The sequence below is a fragment of the Eumetopias jubatus genome, unplaced genomic scaffold (genome assembly GCF_037043125.1).
Source record: "Eumetopias jubatus isolate StellerSeaLion01/CBP00866 unplaced genomic scaffold, mEumJub1_p1.0 scaffold_9, whole genome shotgun sequence".
In the NCBI taxonomy this organism is placed as follows: domain Eukaryota; kingdom Metazoa; phylum Chordata; class Mammalia; order Carnivora; family Otariidae; genus Eumetopias; species Eumetopias jubatus.
The window spans coordinates 44,453,817-44,481,220 of record NW_028274815.1 but is presented as its reverse complement, the minus strand read 5'-3'; the positions used below and the strand labels follow the sequence as shown (position 1 = coordinate 44,481,220).

Here is a 27,404-nt window from a genome sequence, read left to right as displayed (position 1 = left end):
TGGCTCTTATCTGCTTTCACCGTTGCCCTTTTCTGTTTAGTCACACCCAGCATCATGACTGATCTTGTTGAAACCTAAATCTGAGATGTCACTTCAAACCCTTCAGTGGCTTCCATCTCACTCAGGGAAAGTCCTGACAGTGGCCTGTAAGACCAGCCCCAGGCCCCTCCACTGTACCTCTCTGAGCTCTATAATGCCTCCCCATCACTCTTTTCCCGCCACACTGGCCCCCTTGCTAGTCCTCCACTGTACCACACACCCCTGCCAAGAAACTTTGCAATTGTGTGTCCTCTTGCAGCAGGTGTCTGCATGGTTTGCTCCCTTGGCTCCTTCAATGTTTCATTCAAATATCTTGTTCTCAGTAATTGCAACCCTTCTCCACCCCACTTTTCTTATTTACACTTTTCTTCCTGGTATGGACCATTGCCTATCCTCCATCTTTTCCTTGTTTGTCTCTAATTGTGTATTTTTCCCCACTAGAACGTAAGCTCTGTGAAAATGCTAGAATTTTTGTTTTTGCTCTTATTTAATTCTGCTATTGCCATATCCCAGTGCATAATGCCTGGCATGTGGAAAGTGCTCCATCAATATTTGTTGAATGAATGAATGGACCATTAACAGTTTTTAACAAATTTGTTTTATGGATTAGATAACTATCTGCACATAACAGAATCATGGGAGAATGAGATGTGGGACCCTTATGTTATGTTGGCCAGGTCACATTCTGCAGCAAATCCAAGGCATGGTGGCAGGAGATGGAAAGGGCCAAGACAGTGAGGGGACAGTTGGATATGCCGGCAGGTCAATATGAGCACCTTGGATGCCTGAGGAAGCATGAGGCACACCTTACAATTTGGTCAAGGAATGTCCTTTCATGAGATCAGATTTCAGAAGTACTCTTTCGTCTCATAGCTATGAACTGTACATCAGTAGTCTTCACTCTGGGGCTCCCATGTCATCACCAGGATCTGGGAAGGCATTAAGAGCATTAAAAAGCCAGCCTTCTCTGGGTTTATGGGGGTCCTTTCTGCATTGGGCTATGGCGACCAGTCTCTTGAGGATCTTCTCTTCTCCTCTGTGCTCAATTTCTAATTCCCAAGTCCCTAACAACATGCTTCCAGGAAGATCCTCCTAAGAAACAAATCAAGTCATGTCCTTGTCCAGCTTTCAAACTGACATTGTAGGGGCGCCTGGGTGGCTCAGTCAGTTAAGCATCTGCCTTCAGCTCAGGTCATGATCCCAGGGTCCTGGGATAGTGTCCCACACCGGGCTCCCTGCTCCATGGGGAGCCTGCTTCTTCCTCTGCCTGCTTCCCCCTCTGCCTGCCACTCCCCCTATGTGTACTCTCGCTCGCTGACAAATAAATAAATAAAATCTTAATTAATTAATCAATTAATTGACATTGTAAGCAGAAAGAGTTACGGGTTCCAAGAAAAGGAAAGAAGAAACAGAGCTTGCATGACACAAAAGAAGTCATTTTAGGCCCCCAGCTATTTTCGGTGATCTCTGCCCCACCAGCTCTACTTCTCCTTGCATGCTTCCTGCAGAACTTTCTAGGGGGTATTACAATTACAAAGAAATGCAAAAACCTCAGTAGTTAAAGATTTTAAGGGAACAAAGGGAATGCAAAAATGAGCAGTCTCTACCAGTCCAGGAAACAGCCTAACCACATCTGAGACACTAAATCAATGGTGAAACTCCCAGTGCTGTTTCAAAGTAAAGATTGACCTAACTCACATTCCTGAGTTGTTTTTGCAGGATTGAAACCATGCCCCATAGGGTTAATGAAGTTAAAACTAGCAGAAAATGTAAAGCTTGTTTTTTCAACCAACTGTTTGGTTAGCTCAGACCACGCTAACCAATCCACTAGCTGTCACTGCAGAAGTCTGGACTCAAAGGTTAAATGATAGGGTTCCAGCCTAGGAACAAGCAAGACCTTGTTTCCTTACATGAGAGAGAGCCCAAAACCCCATCTAGTTTCTACCCGCTCCAGGAATGTGCCCATAGCCCTGCGCCTTGTCAGGTACCTCGATTTCATTATAGTGTTAGTCTCTGCCCTAGAAGGAGCACAAGCTTCATAACGTAACTAGGGGGCATGTGTAGGCATGTTTTCTGTGTCCACCTGAGCAACCTTATGCCCACCTTTACATGTGTTGATAAAGCTCCTCCATCTGAATATTCATCCCAAATCCTAAATAAAAAGAAACGGCTCACTGCTACTTGGGCAACCGTGGCTTTGGACAGAGGAGGGTTTGGAAGTTAATTCCCCGTGATCTCCTTATTTGCTGCAAGGTTGCTTTGTGTGACAACTCCACCTGGGGTAGTCTCTGTCTGGAACTTACCAGGGAGCAAACTCTCATTAGTTCAGTTACGTCTTTTTTCCCTGTTGGGCATAAAGTCTGCCTCACCCTGCTTCCCCATCCGTATTTCCCTTTGGTCCTGCCTGCAGGCTGAGCTTCTGCTCAGTTGGCATATTTTTCGATTCTAGGGTGGCTTTGTTACCCAGAGAACTTCTCAGCTCTCAAAATTCATATATCACTTCCTTGGTGAATTTTTAAAATTTCTCCTGAAAGCATCTATTCGTTTTTCACTTAGGGTCTCCCAGCCCCTTGCACGTACCTGGAAGGGCATCTTTGTATCTCGTCCACAAAGTGTGGTATATAGAAGGTGTATAATAAGTGCTTCTTCGAAGGATTGTTTTGGAAACTTCAGAGAAATCTATTCTTGTTCCTGGAGTTCTCTCTAGCTACTGGCTTTGCTTTCCTTGGTCCTTCCTGAGAACCTGCCTAAAGTCAGACCCTAGGACTCCAGGGTTGAACCTGTCCCAAAGCTGGAAGGAGCAGAAGGTTTTTCTAGTGGTAGCTCTTTTGTTTTTAATACCAAAAGGCAAGATAATCATCGACCTTCTGCTTGCTCTTAGAATTTGCCGCATTGGTCAAAACACGTCATTACATGTTGTCAGACTTTGAGAGAGAGCATCCTTCATTTTAACTCTTTGCATGATTAAAGTCACTCAATTACCATTCAATTTAATTAAGTGGCTTTTATGATATAACTTTAGTGAGGGGGGAAAATGATCAGTCATTAAAATGATGATTGAATGATGATTTTTTAAAAATTATTGCAATAGATAACAGGAAAGAGTCTTTGAGATAAGTTTTGCAATAAAAAATCCTTCTGGTAGTCAATAAAATGTGTTATCAGTAATGAAAAAGGAGTTGTTGATATTGTTAATTAATAAGTGATGAATAAGTGTGGAACCTGACACCTCATTTACCCCAGTAACACTACCCCGGGAAATTACAGGGACTATAAGTCTGTCACTCTTTACAAAATTTTTCCTTGAGAGAGCAAGAAATGGGGGGACGGGTGGGGATGAATAAAAATGGGTAAGCTTTTAAAGTAAAAATTTTCAATTGTAGTTTAGCACTCAAGCAAAACTAATTGGTTAAAGAAAATACATGGTCTACATTACCGCATGTTGTAGAAATATCCGAATTTATTTAATAGCATATATTTTTCTTTTTTTTAAGTGAAGAATTGATACTTTAAGTTGTATGTCATAATATTTTCTTCCTTGTGAATTTCATTAGGAGATTTCTTTTCCATTCCCATCAGTGACATTCTTTGGTTGATAAATACTAACTTGGTAATAGAGGAGAAAAAAATTAAACAATTAATAATGGGGTTCTTTTCTAAAGAAAAGTATCCTAAGTGTGTATATTTTTAATACAGCTTATTGGATTTTTTTGTTTTTCTGATCCAGGAAGAGATAGTCTAAAAACCAAGAAATGCCCAGTTATTTGACCGTGGGTTGTGACACCGATTCTTTGAATGTAGTATCCTACAATTCAGTTCAATTCTGATACTACCTGAAAGTCCACTAGTTAAGGACCAAGTCCTTCACAAGACTGCCCCCACTTCAGATACAAGCTGCAAATCTCAGGGTCATCTGCACTTCTGACCAACTGGCTACAAATGTGTAAATTCCCACAACCCCCTCAGGCTCCATAATTTTCTTGAACTCACAGAATTCACTGAAAGTACTCTACTTAAGATTACAGTTTTATTTTAAAGGCTGCTTCTCAGGAACAACCAAATGGAAAAAACATATAGGACAAGGTCCGTGGGTAGTGGGAGTGTCTGGACACAGAGCTTCTATACCTTCCCGTGAAATCTGACACATCACTTTCCCAACACATGAATGTGTTCACCAGTCAGGAAGCTCTTGGTGTCCAGAGGTTTTATTGGGATTTCATTATACAGATATGATTTATTGAATCCTTGGACATGTGATTGAACTTAATCTCCAGTCCCCCTTCCTTCCCTAGAGGTCAGGCTGGCCCAAAGTTCTAACCCATGCAATTGGTCTGATTGCTAACCACCATCCTGAAGCTACCTCAGAGCCCCACCAGGAATGGTCTGTTAACAATAAAGACATCTTGTCACTCAGGAAATTCCAAGGGTTTCTTAAGCTCTTTGCCAGGAACCAGGGACAAAGACCAGATTTTTTTTTTTTTTTTAATTTTACCACAGACTTATTTTATAAAAATTTTTTTGGATTTAGCTTCTTGAGGAGTTATTAAATCAGTTCAAGTAATAGTTTTAAGGTATCATCTATGTGCTGATTACCTGTTTTGGGAGGCGGTAGAGTCAGGAAAGTATAAGTTACGTTTCCTGCCTAGAGGTTTATTTCGGGAGACCAGATGAATGTGTGGACCGCGGTAACACTAAAGAGCCACCATGCCAACCGAGCACTTTCTATTTATGTTCTCAATGTATCTTCATAACCGCCTCATGAAGTAGTCCAGGAAGATAAGTAAAACACACTATTAGATTCAAATGTAGGTCTGTGCAATTCCAAACCTCTAACCTTCCACTAGTCTACATGGTAATATGGAATGGAATTGAGTTATATTGAGAGGTAGAGGGGAACTGGTATTGTTGGTACAAGTTCAGAGGAAGGAAGCTTGGTGGTGGTTGGGGGAATCTGGGAAGGCCTTGTGGAAAAGATTGGACTTCGGAACTTGAAGACTCTGTAGAAAATAGACCCTAAGAGGAGAAAAGAGAGCGTCTTTCTGATGAGAAGAACAAAATGAGTACATGTGAGGCAGAACTCAGTGTGAGTATTCATGGATGAATTAAATTTCTTTCCTTGAATATCTCTGGTTATAGGGAACTCACTTTCCCTTGAGTGCCTCTGTTCCATTCTGCATCACACTTTAATAGAAGCTTCCTCCTTTCCACAAGCCATCTCAGCTATCAGATACCTTCTCCTCAGAGCTCTCAGTTCTGTCCTCTATAAGACAGTTACCGGGAGAGTGAAAATTTTTCTCCTGGCCCAAGAGTCTGCTTCCTGCAGGTTAAACCAATCCAGTCCTTGCCCACATTCTTCAGACCACATGGTTCTGAGATCATCTGTCACTGAATTGTCTTCCTGGTTTGGATGGTAGTTAAGGAAGTCTCTTGTGGGGTGCCTGGCTGGCTCAGTTGGTGGAGCACGTGACTCTTGATCTCGGGGTTGTGAGTTTGAGCCCCATGTTGAGTGTAGAGATTACTTTAAAAAAATAAAATCTTAAAAACAGTCTGTTGTGACATCAGAGAGATTAGGATTTGAAGTGCTACCTGCCATTTACCAGGTATGTGAGTGTAACCGCCTTAAACCTCAGTTTCTTCCTCTATAACTGCCTTGGAAATAGTGAAAATCATGTGAAATAAGACAGTACCGCAAATCGAGTTAAGTATTCATTTTACACGATCTATTATTAGAGTACTGTATCTGTTAGCATTTGCTCTAAAAAACAGACTAAAATTTAATAATTTCAAATAAAGAAATTAATAGCTCATGATTCTGTGTGCTCACAATTTGGGCTGTGCTCAGCTTGAAAGTTCTGATGATCTTGGGTGGGATCCTTTATGTGTTTGCCATCTGTTGGTAGTTGAAGGTCTCACGTGTCTGGTAGTTGGCTGGCTGCAGGCTGTGGTTCTGGCCGGATGTTCACATCATCCATCAGTTCGCTTAGGCTAGTTCACATGGTGAGGGCCCCAGGGTCCCCAGGAGCAGCAAAAGGACATGTTCTGTTGTACAAGCCCTTTCCAAGTCTCCACTGGTATCATATTCCACTGCTTTGCCATTGGCCAAAGAAAGTCCAGAGGTGGTATTGCACCAAATGTCATTGATGTAGGGAGAGGGAAGATTTATGGCTAATCTTCTAATTTACCCCAGCCTATTTTTTTTACTAAAAAAAGCATTTTACAGGCAATAATAAAGGATAGATTACTCTGTTGGAGACTGAATTCGCATTTATCTCCCATCACATATGTGATTTTGTACTTCCCTGTGGGTGTATTTGTGCATTTGGGGTGTGTGTGGTGTTTTTGTGTGTATGAGAGAGAGAGAGAGAGAGAGAGATGAAGAGAGGGAGGAGATGGAAGACTGATGGGTGACTAAGATGGTTAAGCCAGAAAAGAGATTACTGAGTCAAACAGCCTTGGTAGCCTCATGCCCCATCTGAGCAAGAGGAACAGAGAACAGTCTCTAGCTCAGGCAGCCACCTCTACAGCACTACATGTCCTGATAATGTGATGGAAATCAAGGGTACCAGACTTTTCCCTGAGAGTTAGGTTTCTTCCATTTGTCTTTTCATGCTGCAAATATGTGTTAAGTACTCTCTCTAGGATAGGTATTGGCTTGAGTGCAGTCCAGTGTTGACACAGTTACTCTTTCTCCCAGTCATCATAGACAAACCATTTTGCCTATCTTCAGCTTTTTAATCTATTTAATGAGGGTGTTAGATTTTGTGATTTTGAAGGTATCTTCCAGCTGGGATGCTATACAATTTTATAATACTAGTTATTTTGTTTAAATGTGTACATCTTCTGTCCTGGCTCTTCAGCTCTCAGCTTGTTTTGATGGTACCCACCAATGGTGGAATGGAATACTGACAAAAACAAAAACTGGACCAATAAAATTGATTTCTATGGGCAGAGGCTTTTCATGATCCCTTTTATCCTATCACAAAGGGAGCCTTGTACCCTTTTACTTTTCTTGCCTAAATGAGATACAGCGGTCAATGCCCTGAGACTTCTGTCATGACCTCACCTCCTGAGTGGCCACCTGATGAAAATGTGAGGTTGTTCCACCATAAGGTAGGGATCAAGTTCCCTTTTCCACCTATACCTGTTCAACAATAGAGACGTTTGTTAGATTTGGAATAGGAAGAATGGCATTAGCTCTGGGTATTGGGCATTTACTTACCTTCTCTAAACCTCAGTTTTCTCACCAATTCAACAATACCTCCCTGAGTGGTGTTGTTATAAGGAGTAAATGACATAAGTTTCTATAAATGCCAAGGTTAGGACCTGTCTCCTTGTGTGATTTCAAACAATATTTGTTTTCTTTTCCTCTCTTCACCTCTTTGCTGAGCTGATCAAAGGGGATGTTAGCTGCAGCACTTTGTAACTCTAAGGTACAAAACAAATTGGAGATTATGATTACTGGCACCAGCCCATGCTCCAGGAAGTTGGAAGTACCACAGGGTTTTCACTGCTTAGAGATACCCAGCTGCGTTAGAGGCAACACTGGGGATGGTCCCCGGTCTTTGCCTCCAGTCAAGAGCTTTGTCCACTTCGACTTTGTGCTACTCAGTTGTCCACCCACCACTCTGGGGAGGTCAGCGTATAGGCAGGGTATACATATCACCTTAAGTTCTAGAGCCTTAGGTAATACAACCAAAACATAAGCACCTGCCCTTGATTTGAGCCCTGCAGGGAAGCATACATTTAGATAAAATATTTCAAGGATAGGGCTACTTCACCTACCGGTGGAGTGCCTAACCCTGGGTCTTGCATAATCGTGTGCTAACCTTCTCCTTTTCTTTTGTCTTTTACCCTTTGAAACAGATAGCAAATTTTTATTGGCAAAGGATTCTCAGATATATCTGAAAGGCATTCAGTGAACACTAAGTATTGTTTATTTCCTTTGGTAAGTTGATTTTCCCCCTCAAAGCGTTTCTCTTTGAAATGCTGCATGGAAATACCATCATTTCTCTTTGCCTTCTCAAGAGAGCCATAAAATGCTATTGGCTATTAGTTGAAGTGCTGCCTCTTGGCTCCATTGCTCCAAAGGGATTTGGGATCCCCAGGGTGACCAGAGATTAATTATACACAAGTTATATTCAGAAATGTCCCTGGGTGCTTGCGTGGGATCTGCACTGTTAAGACAGTACTTTGTTAAGGCCCAGGCCAGGGTTATGAGCTCATCAGAAATTCAAAGACTAAGTCCATCCAGCATGTTGGACGCAAGACTATTAAGTGATTCACTTCTGGAGGTGAAGTCATTGGAGCTCATAATAAGGGCAGCTTCTGAACCTATGGGAATCAAGCCTAAGTGATATTCCAAATCAGTCTTTGGGCATATAAAGGATGAGAGAGAAGCAGGAATAAGCATCTTACAAATGGTTTTAATCTGAAATACACAAATTAGCTTTAAGCAGGTGGGCTTGAGAGTAGGGGCTGAAATTACTGAAATGTGTCATTAAAGGGTTTTAAGAAGTCATTTTCTAAGGAGTGTACATTAGTGTCTGTGGGCATAAAGAATCAAAGAGCAAGTATGAGATAAACTTGGCAAAGGGAATAACCTTACAAATGTAATCTGAGAAGTGAAATTGTAAGTATTTGAGTTGTTTTCAATGAATATTGTTTGATAGGCTAGGAAAGTACTCACTTTTATGGCATGGCACAAGTTATAGTAGATGATGACAGGTTGTATATGCTTCCCCTTGACCACCCCGCTCACTGCAGCTGGGGGAAGCTGGGAAGTGTGTCCTTGTGCCCTCTTAGAGCTGGAGAAGCAGCTAGCCATTTCTCTAGCCACTACATACAATGAATATTTAATAAGAAGAACAGAAGAGGGGAGGCAAAGGAGAGGGGAGGGAAAGGAAGGATTAGGAACGAAAGAGAAGGGGACAAGGTGGGGGGGGGGGAATGGCCGGCCATTCATAACCATCAAGTGACCGATTCTAGGCAGCATGCCAGGTATTTGTGCTTGCATTATCTCAGTTTCCCTGCCCATGGTACAGTTAGTGTGAGCAGAATAATTTTATTCATGACAACACAAGTGGAAGGCATTCTGCCTTCCTGCTTCAACAGCAGTTATAGCAGGGGGCATTGTAAATTCAGTGGGACTGAATTTAGTTCTTACTGGATGATTTTAATGTCTTAATAAAGAGTTCTGGGGCACCTGGGTGTCTCAGTCGGTTAAGTGTCTGCCTTTGGCTCAGGTCATGATCCCGTGGTCCTGGATTGGAGCCCTGCATGAGGCCTCCTTCTCCCTTTCCCTCTGCTTGCTGTTCCCCCTGCTTGTGTTCCCTCTGTCAAATAAATAAAATCTTAAATATGTATATATAAAATAAAGAGGTTTTTTTTTGTTTTGTTTTTTTTTAAAGAAGATGAGAGTAGAGAATTAACAAATAACGAGCTGTCTTATTAAGGAGTTAAGGAGACCTAACTTTAGATGGCACAATGCTGCCAGGTGACCCCTTTCAAGTACTTCCTTCTCTTTAATAACCTATGAGACGATTCTGCAAGACCTCCCCTCAGGAGGCCTTAGAAAACACTCCCCTGCACTCTCTTCTCCTTCTAACAATTAGTATAGAGGAGCGATAGAGGAGTTGTTAGTTGTCTTCCCACTAACCCATCCTGTTTGTTTGTTTTTTTAAAGATTTTATTTTTATTTATTTATTTGACAGAGAGAGGCACAGCGAGAGCAGGAACACAAGCAGAGGGAGTGGGAGAGGGAGAAACAGGCTTCCCCGCAAAGCAGGGAGCCCAATGTGGAACTCGATCCCAGGACCCTGGGACCATGACCTGAGCCGAAGGCAGACACTTAACAACTGAGCCACCCAGGCGCCCCTAACCCATCCTGTTTTTAAATAGGAAACGTTCCTTATTAAAATGGAACATCACAGTACAAAATTGCATTCTAGATTGTCTTGCTGATTAAGTATCTACTTATAACAAATCAAATCATAACATGCTATTGAGCACCTTGCCAGTGCATTTGGCCAATGCTTCCCTTTCACTTGTTGGCCTTAGTAATATACACAATGAAAAGAAGATATCCTGGGGCAGTCCACACTGACAAACATGGGTGCTAAGGTCAATGAGTGGTTAACACCTTCTGGTGGCAAGAGAAAGGACCACAGAGAGCCGAAGTCATTGGAAAAGGCTTCATAGGTGTCTTTAGAACTTGAACTGGATGTTGCATCCTGGTGAAAATTTGAGTAGAAGAGGAAGGAGAGGAGGAAGAAGGCAGGGGCATAGGGAGGAAGACAGAAATGACTTCAGGCTCCTGTGGATTGGTTCGGATAAACCAGGAAGACCCCTAACGGTGCCTTATGTTTTCATCAAAACTGACAACTTAAAAATTTCTGTCATCTATATTACTTTATGTGATTCCATCTAGTAAGATCCAGAGACCGAATTCTACTTTTTTGCGAACAGCATTGCAAAGGAGACTCACGGTGTACACAGTCAAAACCTCCTCCAGGGGTACCAGATCTGCGTGAACCAAAAGCAATGCTGAGGAGGAGGAGGGGGAGGAAGAGAAGGATCAGACTCTGACCCCCCGAGTCCTGAAGGCTGAAGCAACAGAAAGCACAATGCCACATAAAAGAAGGGCACAGATTTTGTCTCGTGCTGTATGCTCAGCTCACAGCTCTGATAAGAGTTTATGCATTTATATGTAATCTGTGTTAACCAGGTCAAAGTTCAGGGCACTATCAAGGCACTCATTGAATTTACTTAGTGCTTCAGCCCCTTTGAGGACACAGCTGTGTGGGTTTAGGCAATTATTTTCTTAGTTAATGACTTAATCACCTCAGGATTCAGTCTTGACACTCAAAGCATCTCCTACACCAAGCCTGTTTATGTTGGAAACCTACAAGTTCATCTTCAGGCTTTTGCCCTAGTTGCTGCCCAGGGTCTCCCCAGTGATGGTGTCAGGAATGAGGGGTATTTACCTGAAGGTGAGACAAATAGTTGAAACCCCATGGCCTCCTTAGCATAGGGATTGAAAACCTCTTAGCGATCACCAGAAATTTATGTTTGCTGTTGGAAAATTGCTTTGGGGAATGATGTGGATCAGAGAAGTAAATTTTCTGTCAAGATAAACTTTAGTAGTGAGCAAAGCAAAATTTGGGGGGGGGGAAGATCCCTAGGTGTTTTATCTCATTTTTATTAACATTCTGTAATATTTACCACAGTTGTACTCTGTGAGCCAAACTGTCAGTGGAAGCACTGAACTACAGAGAAGATTCAGGAATTTCTCTACAGAGGCTACCTCAGTCTCATTTTACAAACAGAAGCTGTTGATAACAGATGTGCTTCAAAAAGCTGGCAGCTTTTAAAAGAATTAAGGTGAAACATAAAAGCCCTAAAACCCCACCAAACCGAGACCAGGAATCCACAGCCTCTGGACTGGCCCAGACTTTTCCCTGTGTTTCCAGAAATTGCTGTTATGCAGTCTGCACAGACGGTGGAGTGCTTGGACTAGCAAGGGAGGGGAGGGAGCTTGGCAGGGCACCAGCTCTGAGCACGATTCTTCTTTTCTTTTTCCCAAAGAGCTGAGCCTGGTAAAAAATAAAAACACAAACAGACCCTTTCCCTCTTTCCCATCTGCTTTCATCCCCGTTCTTTGGGGTTGGTAGCCCTGGGTGAACCCGCAGAGCCCAGCGGGCTGCTGGCTGCTGAATGTGTTGCTGGATTTTGCTGCAGTTCAGTGCTGCTTGGCCTGGGGTCCAGGACCACTGAGTGTCCCCAGCCCACAGATGTGGGACCAGAGAAGTCACCTGTGCATGAGGGCTCGGAGAAGCAGCATGTGCACTTTTGATGGCAGTCATATGAGGCAGTAAGTGATTAGAACGGAACGAAGGTTGACTTCTGCCTCCACCTTCTATGGGAAGTCTCAATCAAAGGTGTCTGGAGATGGAGCAGGTATATGCTGCTGAGGAGAGGCATGCTCAGCAAAAGAGGACTGCGGGTTGAATCCGGTGACAGATCGGGGAAGAACCATTGTATTGAAACACACACACACACACACACACACACACACACACACACACACACACACACACACACACAGAAATCCTCTGAGACAAGTCCTGGAGCACCACTGTGATAGGGATCTTTGTAACCTCCTTCTTAACTAAGTATTCCAGCTGATTTTAATAGAGAAGGTGCTGTCTTTCCTTCTTCCCACTTATTGTAGTTGCTAATTTATACCCCAGCCTTCCCCGCTATGGAGACAATTTTTACATTACTAATGTAATGTTCTCTTTAAATTAACCTCGTATAGCCCCTTTCCAGAATCCATTTCCAGAAACTAGTTGTTCCTAATGCCTTTAGATCCTCCCCAAGTCTATTTGCATAAACACACTGTGTAACTGCATTGGTGACACAGGTTGGGAACGAACATTACTTGAGAATTCACTATCCGCCAGCGTGTGGCGGACACAACACACATGATCCCTGATACTCTTCCCAAGAACCTGCAAGGAAACCAAATGTATGTCCATTTTAGAGATGTGGACACCAAGGTTCATGAGGTGAAAAAAATGGCCTGCCCAAAGGCCATTTGGTCAGACTCTGTGCCACATGATGAGGGACAAAGTCAAGTGAGATGAGGGCCTATCCCTCAAGGAGTAAACAGTTTAGTTGCCTCCCTGCTGCATATGCTCTAGACAGAGGAGCCAGGAAGGACTTAATTCAGAGCAGTGACTAGCAGGGATGTTAGTGTCTCTGGAGGAAAGTTTGAAACGTGGCCCTCTAAAGTCACACTGTGTGGGTGGCCACCCACATGTCACCACCCTCTTCTTATGCCCACTGCTTATATCTTTGCATAGTACCTCAAAGCATTTGAAATTGTCACTTACATTATCTCCTTTAATCCTTACCAGATTCTGGTGAAACAGGCTGAGTGTGGATTATTTTCTGAATTTTATAGACAAGGGAACTGAAATCCAGAAAAGGTGGTGATTTATCTACGTCAGTAAAATGGCAGAGCCACGACCAGGATTCTGTCTGTTAATTCCTTACCTATTTTTCCCCCTAATATATCATAAAGCCTCCAAATAAGGACAACTCTGGGAGGTGTTGATTCAGGAGGGGCTGATAAGACCAAGTTCTCCAAATTATATGCTGCTGTTCAAATAATCTCTGAATTCTAGTTTTCACTTTCAAAAACCCAGACCTCCTGTGACCTTCTCAAAGTCTTCAAATGGTGACCTGCCATAATGCTTTAACCTTTTACTATCGTCTCTTCCCCATGTTAATCATTGTCTATCTCAGTGTTTCTCAAACTGGTTTTTTTCATTATCTTCTACTAAAGAGATTTTTTACACATTTTTTCCCAGTTGCCCTCTCTGAAATTTTACTACCACACATATATTGTGTATCTGTTTATGTACTCTGTATGATATATACACCTGTGCTCTATACATATGAGTAAGATTTTTTTAACCCTCTCAAGAACCAGTCTTTACCACCTTGGTTCAATATTGCCCCCATTGGGAATGCATAGTGTAACTCATAACTATGAATTCAGTTTAAAAAAAAAAGAGAGAAGAGAAAGAAGTGAATGAGGAGGAAGGAAGGAAGAAGGAAGGGAAGGAAGGGAGGGAGACTGGCAGGGAGGGGAGATGGGAAGAAAGAAAACAAGTCAGCAAACAGAAGGTGGTCCTCAATTTCCCAGGAGCTATCTCTTTTCCTGCAATATAGATTCATGTGTTGGGGTTTCACTTTAGCCAGAGTATCCCCAATAATGCCCGTCCAAAGCAGGGGCAGAGCATTCTTGAACCATTCTGTGAATGAAACACAAGGAACAGGCAGTGGTTTAAAAGAGTCACCTCTCAGTATAAATTCTCTAGGTACAAAATAGCGCATCCCCTCCTCCAACCAAACCTAGTCTCTGTCGGTGGTGTTGGGTAGGTCTCCAAGGAGGGTGGAACCTCTCCTTCAGGGAAGTTTGATGAATTCACCATTTTACCTGCTGATAAGCAACAGTAAAGAGGAATGTATTGGAAATGACTCCTACTCCACCCCTCCACCCCCTTAACTCCACACCCTGCCTACTAAATGGGACAACTAAAAGGAAAGCCAAAAAATCACTCCTACCCTTGAGAAAAAAAAGGCCTGGACAGGTAGCCCAGACCTGCCCGGGGCCAGCAGCAAATTACTATCAAAACTGAACTTACATTCAGCCTCTTGACACATAAGCTCCTCTCCCAGAAGAGAGTCCACCTCAGATGTGTCTCCTTTCGTTACATTTGCTTGAGCAACATCAAACTGTAGCTGTTAGTACACAGAGAAAAAACATCTTTAAATAAACACCAGCAAATCTGTTAGGGGCTGAAGATATATGTGCAGTGTCCCGGGGGCCAGGATGATTTAATATTACTGGTATTAAATAAGATTTTGGGAGCTGGATAACAGTTGCAAGCTGTGTAGCAGCTTTCTACCTTCAGGAATTGAGTACACAGAGCAAAGAGCTCTGATGTAGAAATGAGTTTTGCTATATCGTCAAAGACTCCTAAGAACCACTCTGGCCATCAGCCTTCAGCTCATGTGGAAACTGGATGTTGCCACACCTGCACGGGAACACAGAGGGGCATGCACGCGCATGCACATCTTGCAGAGGTGGGTACATTCACCAGGGCTCCCTGCCCTCGGTGGCAAAGCGAAGCCAGTTCACAACCAGAACAAAGTCAAACATGAGTGTAGAGGCCGAGGTCTGAGCCAGTACCAAAGCTATGAACAAAGGTCTTTGGACTCCATCTTCTGCCTCCTTATCTTTTCCTTTCAAACCCAATGCTTTCAGAAACTCAAAGTTTTGTATATCATCTTATCACAGAAGAGAAAGGGGGGAGCATGGCTTTGGAGTAGAACTGTCCTCCCTGGCTGTGTGACCTTGTTTTATTTATCTTTTATTAACAATATAAAAGAATATAAAGCAAACAAAACAAAACAACAACAAAAATCATCCTTATCTAGCACCAGGATGTACGAGGCACTGTTCTAAGCACTTTACAAAGAATAACTCATTTATTTAATTCTCAATACTAACTTACTTAATTCCCATAACAATCCTGTCTCCAATTTTCCAGATGAAGGAACTGAGGATCAGAAAGGTTAAGTAACTTGCCAAACTCACTCAGCCAGGATTTGAACCCAAGCATTTTGTGTCCAGAGTCAAGTGCTTGACACGCTCTGCTGTAAGTGACCTTGGCCAAGTCACTGAACCTCTCTAAACCTCAATTTACCCATCTGTAAAATGAGGATATTAATACTTCTCTGGACAAGGAGGGGTGAAGGTTTATTGCAGAGTTTAACTGAGAAGATGTTAAGGACTTAGCAGGTTGCCAGGCACCTAGTAAGGAAAGTATTTTAATAAGCACTTCCCAGGGGGTGGTCACCTTTCATACACGGAACAGGATGAAATGGAGGTCTCTTCTGCACACATTCATGGTGAATCTGGTGGGTCTAAATTCGTCGCACAGTCCTCTTGCTAAGGCCTCTTCTTCAAGTTAAATTGTTCTCTTGTTCACTCAACACATATTTACTTAATCCCGACACAGGGAATGTTGGGCCACTTTGAATGAGTTGACCAATAGAGTTAGAATTTAAAAATCTGAGTGATATGTTCCCTTAGCTCCATTTCAGTTACAGTGTGGTTTCTCAAGACTCTTTTTCTCCAGAGCATGTTTATTCTTTTCTTTTTGGACCTTTATGATTTTTGAAATAGTGTGCAAAATAGGATCAATATGAGAAACTTAGATAAAAATGACCTGGACGGCAAGCAAAGGAGTGAGGCTGAATTTCAAAAAGGACCATTATTCTTAGAATAAAACATATGCAACACATACACAGACTCAGTTGCAGGGAAATATGGATTTTACCACAAATGCAATCACTGTGGAGCAGAGACAAAATCATTACAGTGCATGGTTATTCTGCAGCTGAGAGACAAGTGACAGGATTGCCTTGGCCATTTGGGGACACATTGTTGCACTGTTCCATTAATTGTGTATAACTTGACTTTTTCGGACCTTCCTGTGGCACACTAATGCAGCTCTCGCTTGCCACTGACTGGGCCTTCTCCCTTTTCTCCAGGGTTGCCTACTGTATCTCTGAGATAGAGGTCCCTGCCGCACGTAGTTTGCAGTACTCAGAATTCTTCACTGAAGATAAACACACTGATGGTGAACACCTAATAATACATGACTTTTAAAGAAAACACTGGTTTAAGGAGATAAAGTATGCTGCAAGATTCAATCTTTATCCTTGCTTTATTTTAAGCCCTTAAACTATTGGCAGACCTGGTCTTACACATGAGCGATGGTCTATGTCGTTTCATATGAGGGGAACAACAGAGGATCTCTTGTCCAAATATACATCACCCAGCTGCTTCAGCACCTGAAGTTCTAACATTGGAGCAATTTCTTTGTTATTTCCCCCGAAGGTCCTTTTTTTTAAGCGTGCGCGCATGCATGCACGCACACGCACACACACACACACAATTATCACCATCCATCAATTTTTTACTGGGATTTAGTTTTCACATTCTGTAAAGCATTAGTAGCAAAGGAGTGGACGGCAGTGGTCTAGTGGAAAGGGAACTTTTGGTGCTGGGGTATTTGGAAAGAGTTGGCACCTATTTGGATGTCTCTGAGGCATCATAGAGGTTCCTGGGGCAAAGAAAAGAATGTCAGGCATGGGCAGGGGTGGGGGCACCAAAGGGGCAGTGGGGCAACTCTGATGCCAAACCTTGTCATTGCTAGACTCCAGCAGGAGAAGGAGAGGGTGCGAGAGAACCATGTGTGCAATATGTTTTCTCCAGGACTCTTCCTGGAAGACTTATTGATTGATATCTCAAGCAGGGAAGGAAAGGGAAGCGTTGGAAGGGGAAGGGCACAGAATTTAGAAGAGGTGATTCTGGGTGTCAGGCCTGGCAGTAGCCTTGACCTTGTGCAAGCTGCTTAACCTCTTCCCATTGGAGTCTTCTTGTCTTAAAAAACATGGGACAAGTTTGTGTCTGCCTTGTGAGATTGTTGAGGGAATTAAAGCAAATAAAATCATTAATTGTAAACAGTACTTTGTAAACTATGGAGTGCTCAGGGACAAATTACAAGTCCATCTATGCTTACACATCTTTCTCCTAATATCAGCCCCACCAGGTGGAGTCAGGGTGGGAACTCCTTACTTGGCAAAGACCCTGTCCTGCCCAGCCACCAGCCACCGTGTGTAAAGAGCTGCAGTCAACCAGTGGGTGGGGTCAGTCACTGAGCTGTACCTGTTGTGACGCTTGTGACCCTCTAGCGCGGTGCTTGTCAGCCTTGGCTGACGTTTGGAATCCCCTGGGAAGCTTTAAAAAAAATCTCCTCACCAAAGCCATACTCCAGATCAATTAAATCAGAATCTCTTGGGGAAGGACCCAGGGCATCCGCGTTCATTCAAGCTCCCTGGTGGTTCCCCTGTACAGCTTTCTCCTGGCTGAGCAAGAGAAGGGAGGATGCAGCTAGACAATGACTTATTTTTTTCTCATCAAGTAGGGGAGAAATGGCTTCCCAGCATCACATTAGGAAGAAGAGAATAGCCCACGTGGTAGACCAGCATAAAGAAAGAAAGGACTAAGGAGTTGAGCTGATGCGTTACAGCTACTTAGGATGATTATTTGAGCAATAGAATTCCCTCTTGCTGTCTTTTCCCCCCTCCCTCCCCTCCCCTGCCTCTGCTCACCTGGCCTTTTACTTTTCTCCCATCTCTCCCTCTTTCTGTCCCTCCCACCTCTTCTCATGTTACAAAAGGGCTCTGAACTCCAGTATTCACTGTAACTGCATATAATATAGGAAGTTATTCTAGGAGTCCTGTACAAATATTTTTCCATACTGCTTCCCTACTTGCCCCCACCCCCATTCCCAGCCCCCACCCCACCCCACCCCTACCCAGTGGCATTCATTAGCTGCTTTTTTTTTTTTTATTGGGCCTGCTTCAGAGTACATTCCTAAGCCTCCGGTCTCACGTGTGGGTGAGTGTGAGTGAGTCCTTGCTAGGATTTCCTTTTATCTCTTACTGCACATTCTGAAAACCCTATTTTCCCACCCACACCTGCTTGTGCTTTCTCATCTGTTTTCCAGCATCCCCACCTCCTCTCTGAAGCCCTTGTCTCTGTGATTTTTTTTATCTACCTTTTTTCATTCATATGTAGGCAAGCCTGCTGAATCAGAATATCTGGGGAATGGGAGTTCAGGGGAATTTTAAGTGACACTAGCTTGAAAGCCACTTTTGTTTCATGTTTTATTGTTGGGAAATGTGGTAGGATAGGAGCCCAGAACTGGAAGGGTTCTTAGTGAATACCTGGATGAATCCACCTCAAGGCAAAGAGACAGAGACTTAGTGCAGTAAGATGAGCACCACATGAACCCATGGCATGTGAGTAACAGCACCAGGTTTAAAGGGCACGGCTCTTGAGTTCTGGACCCTGAACTTCCAGAGCAGTCACTTGACCTGGTCTGCAGAAGTGTTGTGATTAATCAGGGCCAGTCAAATGTGAATTGCCTGTTTTTAAGTGGACTCTCCAAATTCCTCATAATGTCATAGGCCTATAAACTTCATTTACCTGTGTTGCTTTGCCTGGCTCCCAAATGCATTTCGGTTTGTGATGCCTGCATCTCTAGACCATCCTGTTTCTAAGGTCTGTGATCATTTCCCTGATTAAGAATATGTCCATCCTACTCACTAGACAAAGCACATTGATTTTTTTTACAGGGAAACCCATTCCCACCTCAAGAGACATTCCAGGCTTGGTTGGAGAAGGAGAAAGCACGAGCAGGTCGGCTAAATTTGTTCAGACTTCAGAACACCTTCGGGAAGAAATACCATGTTTCTCATTTTCCTTCTTGTTAAGTAAATATCCACTGTTAACTTGATTTTTTTTTCTGTTTCCTAAATGAGGTATTGCTAAGAAAAAGTGGGTCAATTGAGGGTTCTGACAAGTTTCGTCCCAGTTAATTTAAGTTTTGCCATATGTTCTCTGAGAAGCATGTGCTAACTACAGGTCCTCTTGCTGATTAGCAACCAACCTGAGGGTTTTTAATTTAGACTTTCAGTTTTCTGGCAAGAGAGAGGAAGATTCAAAGAGAATAGATCTGGGTGAACCAAAACTTAACTCATCAGAAAGGCTACTCCATGCAAAGCTGGAGCATAATAGGTTGGTTTAGACAACCTCATTATTTTATACCATGGAGCAGAGATTCTTAACCTCAGCACTCTTGAGAGTTTGGAACAAACCATTATTTGTGAGGGGGCTTTCTTGTGCATTGTAGGATATTTAGCCGGATCCATGACCTCTACCCACTAGATGCCAGTAGGCCCTACCACCATGCATGAAAATAAAATGTTTCTAGACATTACCAGTTGTTGAGTGTGTGGCAGATATGCCTCTGGTTGACAACCATAGAGACATAGTCCTTTTAATGACCAAGAAAAAAATGTGAACAAATCCTCAACAAAAATATATGGGTGGATGCCTATACCTTACTCCCTGTGTCTAAAATCCTCTGGATAGAGTTTGGACTGGGTGATTAACTGGACGGTTCTGTTTCTGGAAGCCTGGGGGAGGTATCCTCTGTTGGCAGAGTCCTGCATTAGCCAGTTAACAGAGGCGAGAGCAAGCGAAGTCATTGTGAAAATTCTTAGACTCAAACGTTGTACCTACGTCATCCAACAAGAACATGTGACCATGTGCCCTGTGTCCAGGTCATCCTAGGCTCTGCTGGGTAGAGGAGTGGAAGGGAGCAACTATTCAAGGAAACAAGAGATAGGGTATAGTGAAAAGGCCACTGGACCTGAATACCAGTGCTCCTCCCCATTACGAGCTGTGTGACCTCGCACAAAGCACTGAACGTCTCTACACCTCAGGTTCTTCCTGTATCGCTCACATATCGGGATTTAGGCAAAGGCTCCCATACTCAATTAATTTGAGTCCCTCCATCTCGTTTACATCTCTGACTAAACCTTAAGGATGTGGTGGCCAGGCCATGGCCTCTGAGCAAAAAAACCAGAGACCTTTGGAAACTGGGTCTACTGAGGAGGGCCAGAAGATGGTGCCCAGTCACAAGTTAAGAATTTTGCTGCTTGGATCCCTGGGAAAAAATCAGAGTAGAATATTTTTAATGGAGAAATATGTTTCCTAACCTTGAGATGGAACTTATTAGTTAGGAAGTTACTATCAAAAGAATGCATTGCCATTTGCTGGCTCTTACCAGTAGGTAGCAGGCTTACACTCTCCTACAGCAAGAGGAGCTCAAAAGATCCCCCAGCCTGCAAGCATCTACCAAGTCCTTAACTGATGCCTGAAAATACCATCAGCCACCTTTACACTTTAATTGTGATTGATTTTATCAGGTCCTTTCTTGAGGAACACTTTGATCATGGAAGAAGAAAGTAGGAGGGCAATTAATGCTGGAAAGTAGTTATGTCATTTAATTGTGTGTGTGGCTCTACAGATGGTTATATGAATACAGCAATATATGCATGTGTGTATGGTTACATCTGTGTTATGTATGTAAAATGTGTGTGTGTGTCCCTAAACTTCTTTTAAAATGTATTTCAGGCGCCTGTTTAATAGTCACATTCCTGCTAACTCCTCGGTATTTGTCATTCCATCAATGACAAAACCCAAATCAACCAACATAACCGCCTATCTAGAGGAGATAATGGATGCTTATTTTGACTACCCTGCAACATTATAATACCCATTCTCCAAAAAAGATATACATTCTGGCCTTTTGATAATGTTCTCTGGGAGAGAGGTATCCGATGCCTTTTATTTTACCAGAATATGTGACCCACTGTGTCCCCTTCTATGTGGTGATGCCAGATAGACTAGGCACCAAACTTGATAACAAGTCAATTAACATAACCAAAAACACAGGCAACCCCTGAGCACTCCAGTGATCTGTGTGCAGTTGCTTACGAGACTGGGGAGGAAAAACACGTGGCATTTGCCCCTCTAATTATTTACATATACTCAGAAATGTGTTGTTGATGCTAAGTCATACCAAATGTCTGCCTTCCTGCAGGCAGGGAGGAAATGTAAGGTACTCTAATACTTGAGGCGCTTGGGAGAATATAAAAACTGGATTTTAAAAAAGGTTTCCTTTTACTGGAATAATCTTCTTTGTGATGGCAACTTGCAGTCTTGAGAGGATGGGGTGTGCTTTGGACTGGTGTTCTTAACCATCACGGCTAAAGTCTGAGCATCAGGGGCTGCTTTTTCTCTAAATGAAGGCCAAAGGATAGGTATTCTTTAAGCTGCTCCCTCTGGCACAACCTAAAAGACTACTTGGGGCTAAGACTGGTCTAAGAGTGTCATTTGTCATCAGAAAGGACTTTTTTTCATACAAATATTTGAAAAAAACCTCTGTGCCATGGCTGAACTTTGATCCTCTGGGAAGCTACTACAAATGTGGGGTTAATCCATCACAATGGCCAGGAAGAGACATGAACTGTGGCCTTAAAGTCTTTTCAGATAGCACAGGATAACAATATTAGCACCCTCTGTGGGAAGAACACATAAAAAAGGTGCTACACCTTTAAAGAGTAGATTCTCTTTTAAATGCTCAGTAGTCCCTTAGAGGGGTCAGAGCAAGTTTCTTGAAGCTTAAAGATTAATTTGTGAAAGAAGAGATTTCAAGTGTCACAAAACCTTAGTTAAAACCACAGATTTCCCTTATTCTTGCCTTTTCCTGCCCCCTGTCCTTCTCTAAAGCAGGAGGTGCAGGAGCATAAAATGGTGTGAGCTGCATTCCTGTTTGTGTAGAGAACATATTTGCTACAAAGACACACAATGCAGAGATATACAGACACACAGAGTAAGAACAGTTTTCTATGGCTAGCATTTTCTCTCCAGTTGCCAGATTGCAGATTCCTCTTTACAATGATTTTTCATTAGATGTACATGGACTTAAATTCTACATATGTGATATTTAGTCATTTGGGGGTGGGGGTTGTCAGGAGCATAAAAAAAGGCACAATTATTCTCTGGCTATTTCTCATGACCACAATGAAAAAAGAAGAATGAAAGAAACAAAGGTCTTGGGTATAGGAAATAAACTCTACAGTCTCCAATATCTATATTTCTGGGGGTAGGGGGTACCTGTGGTTCTGATGTTTGCCAGAAAGGATTTGCTTTTGGAAGCTTTCCCTATAAGCACACCAACACAGGCTTTAATGCACCAAGCTAGAAGTAGCCTTTGGCACTGGATTCCAGTAGTCTTCCTACGAGATTAAGTCAATGGAATCCAAGGAACTTTCCTTCAATTGCCACAATTTGGGAATTTTTTTTTTCCAAAAAAGGGTATGTTGTCTTCTAGAAGAGATCTCTTTACTGGAGTTCAATTACAGATGGCACACCCCTAAGCAAACCTTGTTCCTACTACCCTTGCCCCTGAGGGATATGATATTTAAAACGGCAGCCCCGAATTGTCATGCATAGTCTGAATCCAAAACCTTCTCCTCAAAGTTATCAAATAAAGCACCTCTCTTCTCACCTAAATAGATAATATGAGCATGGTGTATGTCATAATGTCATGTTTTAATTAGAAACAAAGATGAAATTTTCTGGTCAGGAAAAATGAGCTGGGGTGCATGTGCGTGCCTGTGTGTGTGTGTGTGTGTGTGTGTGTGAGAGAGAGAGAGAGAGAGAGAGAGAGAGAGTTTTTAAACTCTACTCCCAAGGCTTAACATCTTAGAGACATTTGCAAAGCATTTCTGTAGAAAGGGCCCCTTACATGCAGTATTATTAGGCAAATGGATTTCTCCATAGGTAGAAGAGAAACCTACTACCAATCCTCAGCCTAAGTAAACCTCCTGGTGTTGATATTCTGCATTTCAGATAGCTGATTTTTCCTCTTTAGATAGGTGGCTAGAGGCATTTGCATTTGGGAGATGGTGGCGTGTGTGTGTGTGTGTGTGTGTGTGTGTGTGTGTGTGTGTGTGTGTTTCCCCCTTCCCTCTCTCCCTACTATTTCAATGTCTCGCTTAAAAAAAAAAAAAAAAAAAAAAAGATAAGAAAGGAGGAAAGGAAGAAAAGGAAAGAGAGAAAGAAAGAAAGAAAGAAAGAAAGAAAGAAAGAAAGAAAGAAAGAAAGAAAGAAAGAAAGAAAGAAAGAAAGAAAGAAAGAAAGAAAGAAAAAGAAAAGAAAGGAAAGAAAGAGAAAAGAAGGAAGGAAAAAGAAAAAGAAAGAAACATGTCGGGCTGTAGAATCTTTCAGAAGGGTAAGCACCTGAGTTTGAAAAAGACTTCTGGGCATGGGTATTGGTTCAGTATTCACCATCTGCTCTCCATCTCCATTTATTTCCATCATATATTTGCTTAAAGTGTTAGCGAGTGAACGACCCCTCTCATCCAACACACAGCACTCCTCCCTGCTTCCCTGCCCCGCACCCACCAACTGCTACTACTCTTTAATTTAGTTCAGTAAACAACCTAAATCTCAATGATGGACGGGAAAACCTGTGAAGGGTGGGAAGAAGCAATCATTGATCCCAATACAGAAAAAAAAGTAAAACAACACAGGGAACGCAGACATTATACAAAAGGGCAATCTGAAAAGACGCAGCTTTTCTGTTCCGGGCTAACACATTATTCCCATCTCTGTAATACTTGAACACAGGAACACATCGTGATCTTCCTCTGTCCCACCCCACCCCCATCACTTCTGTATCAAGTCTGCCCCTAAAGTCTCCTGCTATCAGTCATTACCCACTAAGCATTCAACCTGAGGTAGGATTTTTCTCACTCTTCCCCAAAGTAACTAGGAGTGTGCTGTCACTGCCCAGAGCCCAAGCTTGCTGCAGTCTTAGCAACGTGCTCCGGGGAAGTACAGCTTTCATCTGCCAACACTTGTATTCTACCTTATTCCCCTTCTTCCCCTCAGTCAGATTGTGGTGAACAGAAGCTGAGGGTCTCTCTTTCACTTGGGAGAGTCCGGCAAAGGGCACAAATGCTACCACTCTGGTGAATCAAAGGCATAGGAGAATTAGGAGCTAGTGGCATTTGGGGGTGAGATTTTGAATTGATTTGAAAGATGGTTGTATTAAGTGCAAAGATGTTTCTTGTTCACAGGACAAACACTGGCAGTCTGACACTGCCTTTTTAAAAGCTATTTGTAATGATCTCTGCCTTCAGGGCTGGGCAGTGAGGCTCAGTCCTCAGTTCCCTTTCACTTGCGTTCCAGTGATTGTATTGCACTCCCCTAAAAATAATATGAAAGATCTTGCTTTTCCCCCCAGTCATTAGTCATGAGCTTTATTTGTCCTTCTTAATATTTCAAACTGAGTCTAACTGCTATGCTCCTGAATTTCTGGATTTTCTTTCCGGCCACTGCACCCTCTCCCCCCTCCCCAACACACACACAGACACACACACACACACACACACACACACGAAGGACATTTTAACTGTTGCTTCTCTTTTAACACAGGTAACAGTTCATTTAGGTTACACCAGTCTGTAAAAACTGTAAATGCTATTTTATTTTAAACATTTTAGTTTACAAAAAAAAAAATCAATGATTGGTACCTTTTTACACTCTCAGATTCCTGAATATGGACAGATCTTCAAAGGAAGGAAGGAGTTCTCATATGAAATTTAAGATAGACTGTCCTGAAGGTTGTGGGGCGGGGTTTTTGTTGTGTTTTATTTCGTTTTTGTTTTTAAGACACAATAAAGCTAAAATGTCAAGTCTCTGGGAGATATCCCCGTACAGTTTCAGTCAAGGAGCATCTCAGAGCACAGACAAGGAAAGACCCCAGCCTGGCGCTGGCCGTCGCCCCAGGGGCCCAGGCGTATTTGGTAGCGCACGGGTTGAGAGCGACTGGGACAATCACACCTCGCATTCCCTTGCGGGCTGCTGGTGGCAGGTACAGGATCCATACTCATTGATGATCACCAGGGCTCCTTCAATGTGGTTGGGTTTGTAATCAACGTAGTATTCCTGGGCAGACATGGCAGCCATCTGATGCATGGTCTGTTTCTGCTTTTGCTTCCTGCGCTGCGTGACAAAGCACTGTCTGAGCTGCCTGAGGCTGGCTGGGAAACACTTCCAGGAGACATAGAGCACCAGGACCACAATGAGGAAGGAGAAGATGAGGGCCATGGTGCCTGTGACCACCTTGTGGATCTGCACGGCGTTCTCGGCGTGCTCGCCGCCCGGGAGCGCCACAGTAGCCGGCTCGTGCGTGCCGTCGAGCTGCCCCTCCCTGCCGTCAGCGAGCGTGGTGGCCGGGCTGGCCGGGAGCCCCAGGTCACTGTGGTTGGTGACGGCTGAGAGCAGGTGGCCGCTGGTGGGCTCGGCCCCATCCTCGCACAGGTGGAAGGCGTACACAGCGTCTAGGACGTCCTCGCCCTGTGCGTACTCCGGGCTGGCGCACTGCAAGTTGCCATCGTAGCGCCCCTGGAAGCTGTTGAGCCATGAGGCCAGGGCGCACACGTTGCGCCCACAGTCCCATAGGTTCCCGGCCAGGGTGATGCTTGTCAGCGATTTCCAGGAGTTGAGGATCCGGGGCTCGATGTAGGAGAGGCGGTTGGAATCCAGCTGCAGAGACTGTAGGTGCGGCACGGTCTCGAACACATGGGGCTCCATGTACTCGATCTCGTTGCCTGACAGGTCCATTTTCTCCAGGTTCCAAACCCAGTCTAGCGAACTAACCACAATGGCCACCTTGTTCCTCTTCAGGCAGAGAGAGTGCAGGGAGATGAGGCGCGGGAAGTGGGCGAAGTTCACCTTGACCAAGTCGTTGTGCTCCAGGTGCAGCTCTGTGAGCTTGAACAAGCCGGCGAAAGAGTTGCGCGCCAGACTCTTGAGCTGATTGTATCCGATGTCAAGAAACTTGAGGCTGCGGCAGTCCTGGAAGATGCGCACCGGCACGAACTGGATAGCGTTGGACCGCATGTGCAGCGTGGTGAGCTTACGCAGCCCATGGAAGAGGTCGGGCGCCAGCGCCTGCAGCTTGTTGTACGAGAGGTCCACGCTGCGCAGGTTGGGCATGGGCCGGAAGGTGGTGTTGGCCAGTTGGGTGATCTGGTTGGAACTCAGTGTGAGTTCCTTAACTCGGCGCAGTTTCTGAAAGGCGTCCCCCTGCACGGAGCAGATGTGATTGTGATCCAGATAGAGCCACGTGAGCTGCATTAACCCCGTGAACTGGCCGGCGCGCAGCTCCGAGAGGCTGTTGTAGCGCAGGGACAAGCCCAGCAGGCCGGACAGGTTGTGGGGCGCCTCGGTGAGGTTGAGCGCCTCGCAGTACAGCAGCCGCCCCTCGCACCGGCACAGCTGCGGGCACCCGCTGGGGGCGGCGGGCAGCATCTGAAAGCAGGCCCCCAGCAGACACAAGACCACCCCCGAGGGCCTCCTCAGCAGCCAGTATAGACAGAGACCGAGCAGCAGGAAATCCATTAGCGAGAATCTTTCCAGAGAGGCTGGAGAATGTCCATTGGAAGCGCTCGGTCAGAAATCTACATCATATTTTATTCCAAGGGAGGGGGAGAAAAGGGCAAAATCAAATAAATATATTGAAATAAAGAAGGACCCCCCTCCCCAAAGCCACACGTTCACCTCTAAGCATGCAGAAAGCTGGGCAGCATGGAAAGTTCACAGCCACGGAAAGATCAAAGAGATGGTGATTTGGTCCATGTTAGATGCTGCAGCAAAGAAAAGGGAGGAAAAAAAAAATCTTCGGGAAAGAATTTAATTAAAAAGTGTCTTACCCACCCTTTTCCAGAGAGTGACAACCTCCATTCAGCTGCTCCCTTTGTGTGCAGGCTAATTATATGCAGGGCGAGAGAAGACCCCTCTGTGTTTCCGAGGCAGCCCCGGTCCGCGGCCGGCGGATCTGGCAGGCGCACAATGTCTCACTTTGCTGCTCGGCTCTGGGCTGCAAGGGCGGCTGGCGAGGCGGGGAGGCGACTTCTAGGACCCGCAAGTTTCCCAACTACGTGCCGGCGCCGGGCTTCGCCTTCCTGCCGCTGTCCTTTCCCTCTGCAGTTCGGACTGTGACGTTGTGGGGAAAAAAACTCCAAACTCGGGGCTCACGACTCCCCTGGATTTGACAGTCTGGTTAATGTCCGTCATTGGAAAGGACCACTGACCGGCGCCACCTTTTACTCCGCGGAGACCGCCTGCCATTCGCGCCCGGGGCGGCTGCGGAGAGCGGGTTCGCTCATGCTTTGCGGGGAGGTGCGGGCGGCGGGCGGCGGGCGGCGGGCGGCGCGGGCGGCGCGGGCGGCGGCGCGGGGAGCGGGGAGCGGCGCCCGGGCTCCTTCCCTCCGCCAGGCAGTGTGCGGCTCGA

At 44.3% G+C, this 27,404-nt stretch overlaps 2 protein-coding genes across 7 annotated transcripts in view; one reads left to right on the top strand and one right to left on the bottom strand.

Annotated features, from left to right (window-relative positions):
• Positions 1–27,404, top strand: part of CTNNA2 (catenin alpha 2) — a 944,211-nt gene that overhangs the window by 565,208 nt on the left and 351,599 nt on the right. The window lies entirely within an intron of this gene.
• Positions 24,944–26,854, bottom strand: LRRTM1 (leucine rich repeat transmembrane neuronal 1). The gene is made up of 2 exons (XM_088026191.1): positions 26,824–26,854; positions 24,944–26,535 (listed from the first exon to the last, which is right to left on the bottom strand). The coding sequence occupies exons 1-2, from the start codon at positions 26,852–26,854 to the stop codon at positions 24,944–24,946; spliced, it is 1,623 nt and encodes a 540-aa protein (XP_087882317.1).

Bases quoted from the DNA above. Each gene is read 5' to 3' on its own strand.
- LRRTM1 (XM_088026191.1), bottom strand. From the start codon at position 26,854: ATGGAGGTTGTCACTCTCTGGAAAAGGGTGG. The intron at 26,536-26,823 runs GTAAGACACTTT...GACATTCTCCAG, and splicing joins CACTCTCTGGAAAAGGGTGG to CCTCTCTGGAAAGATTCTCG.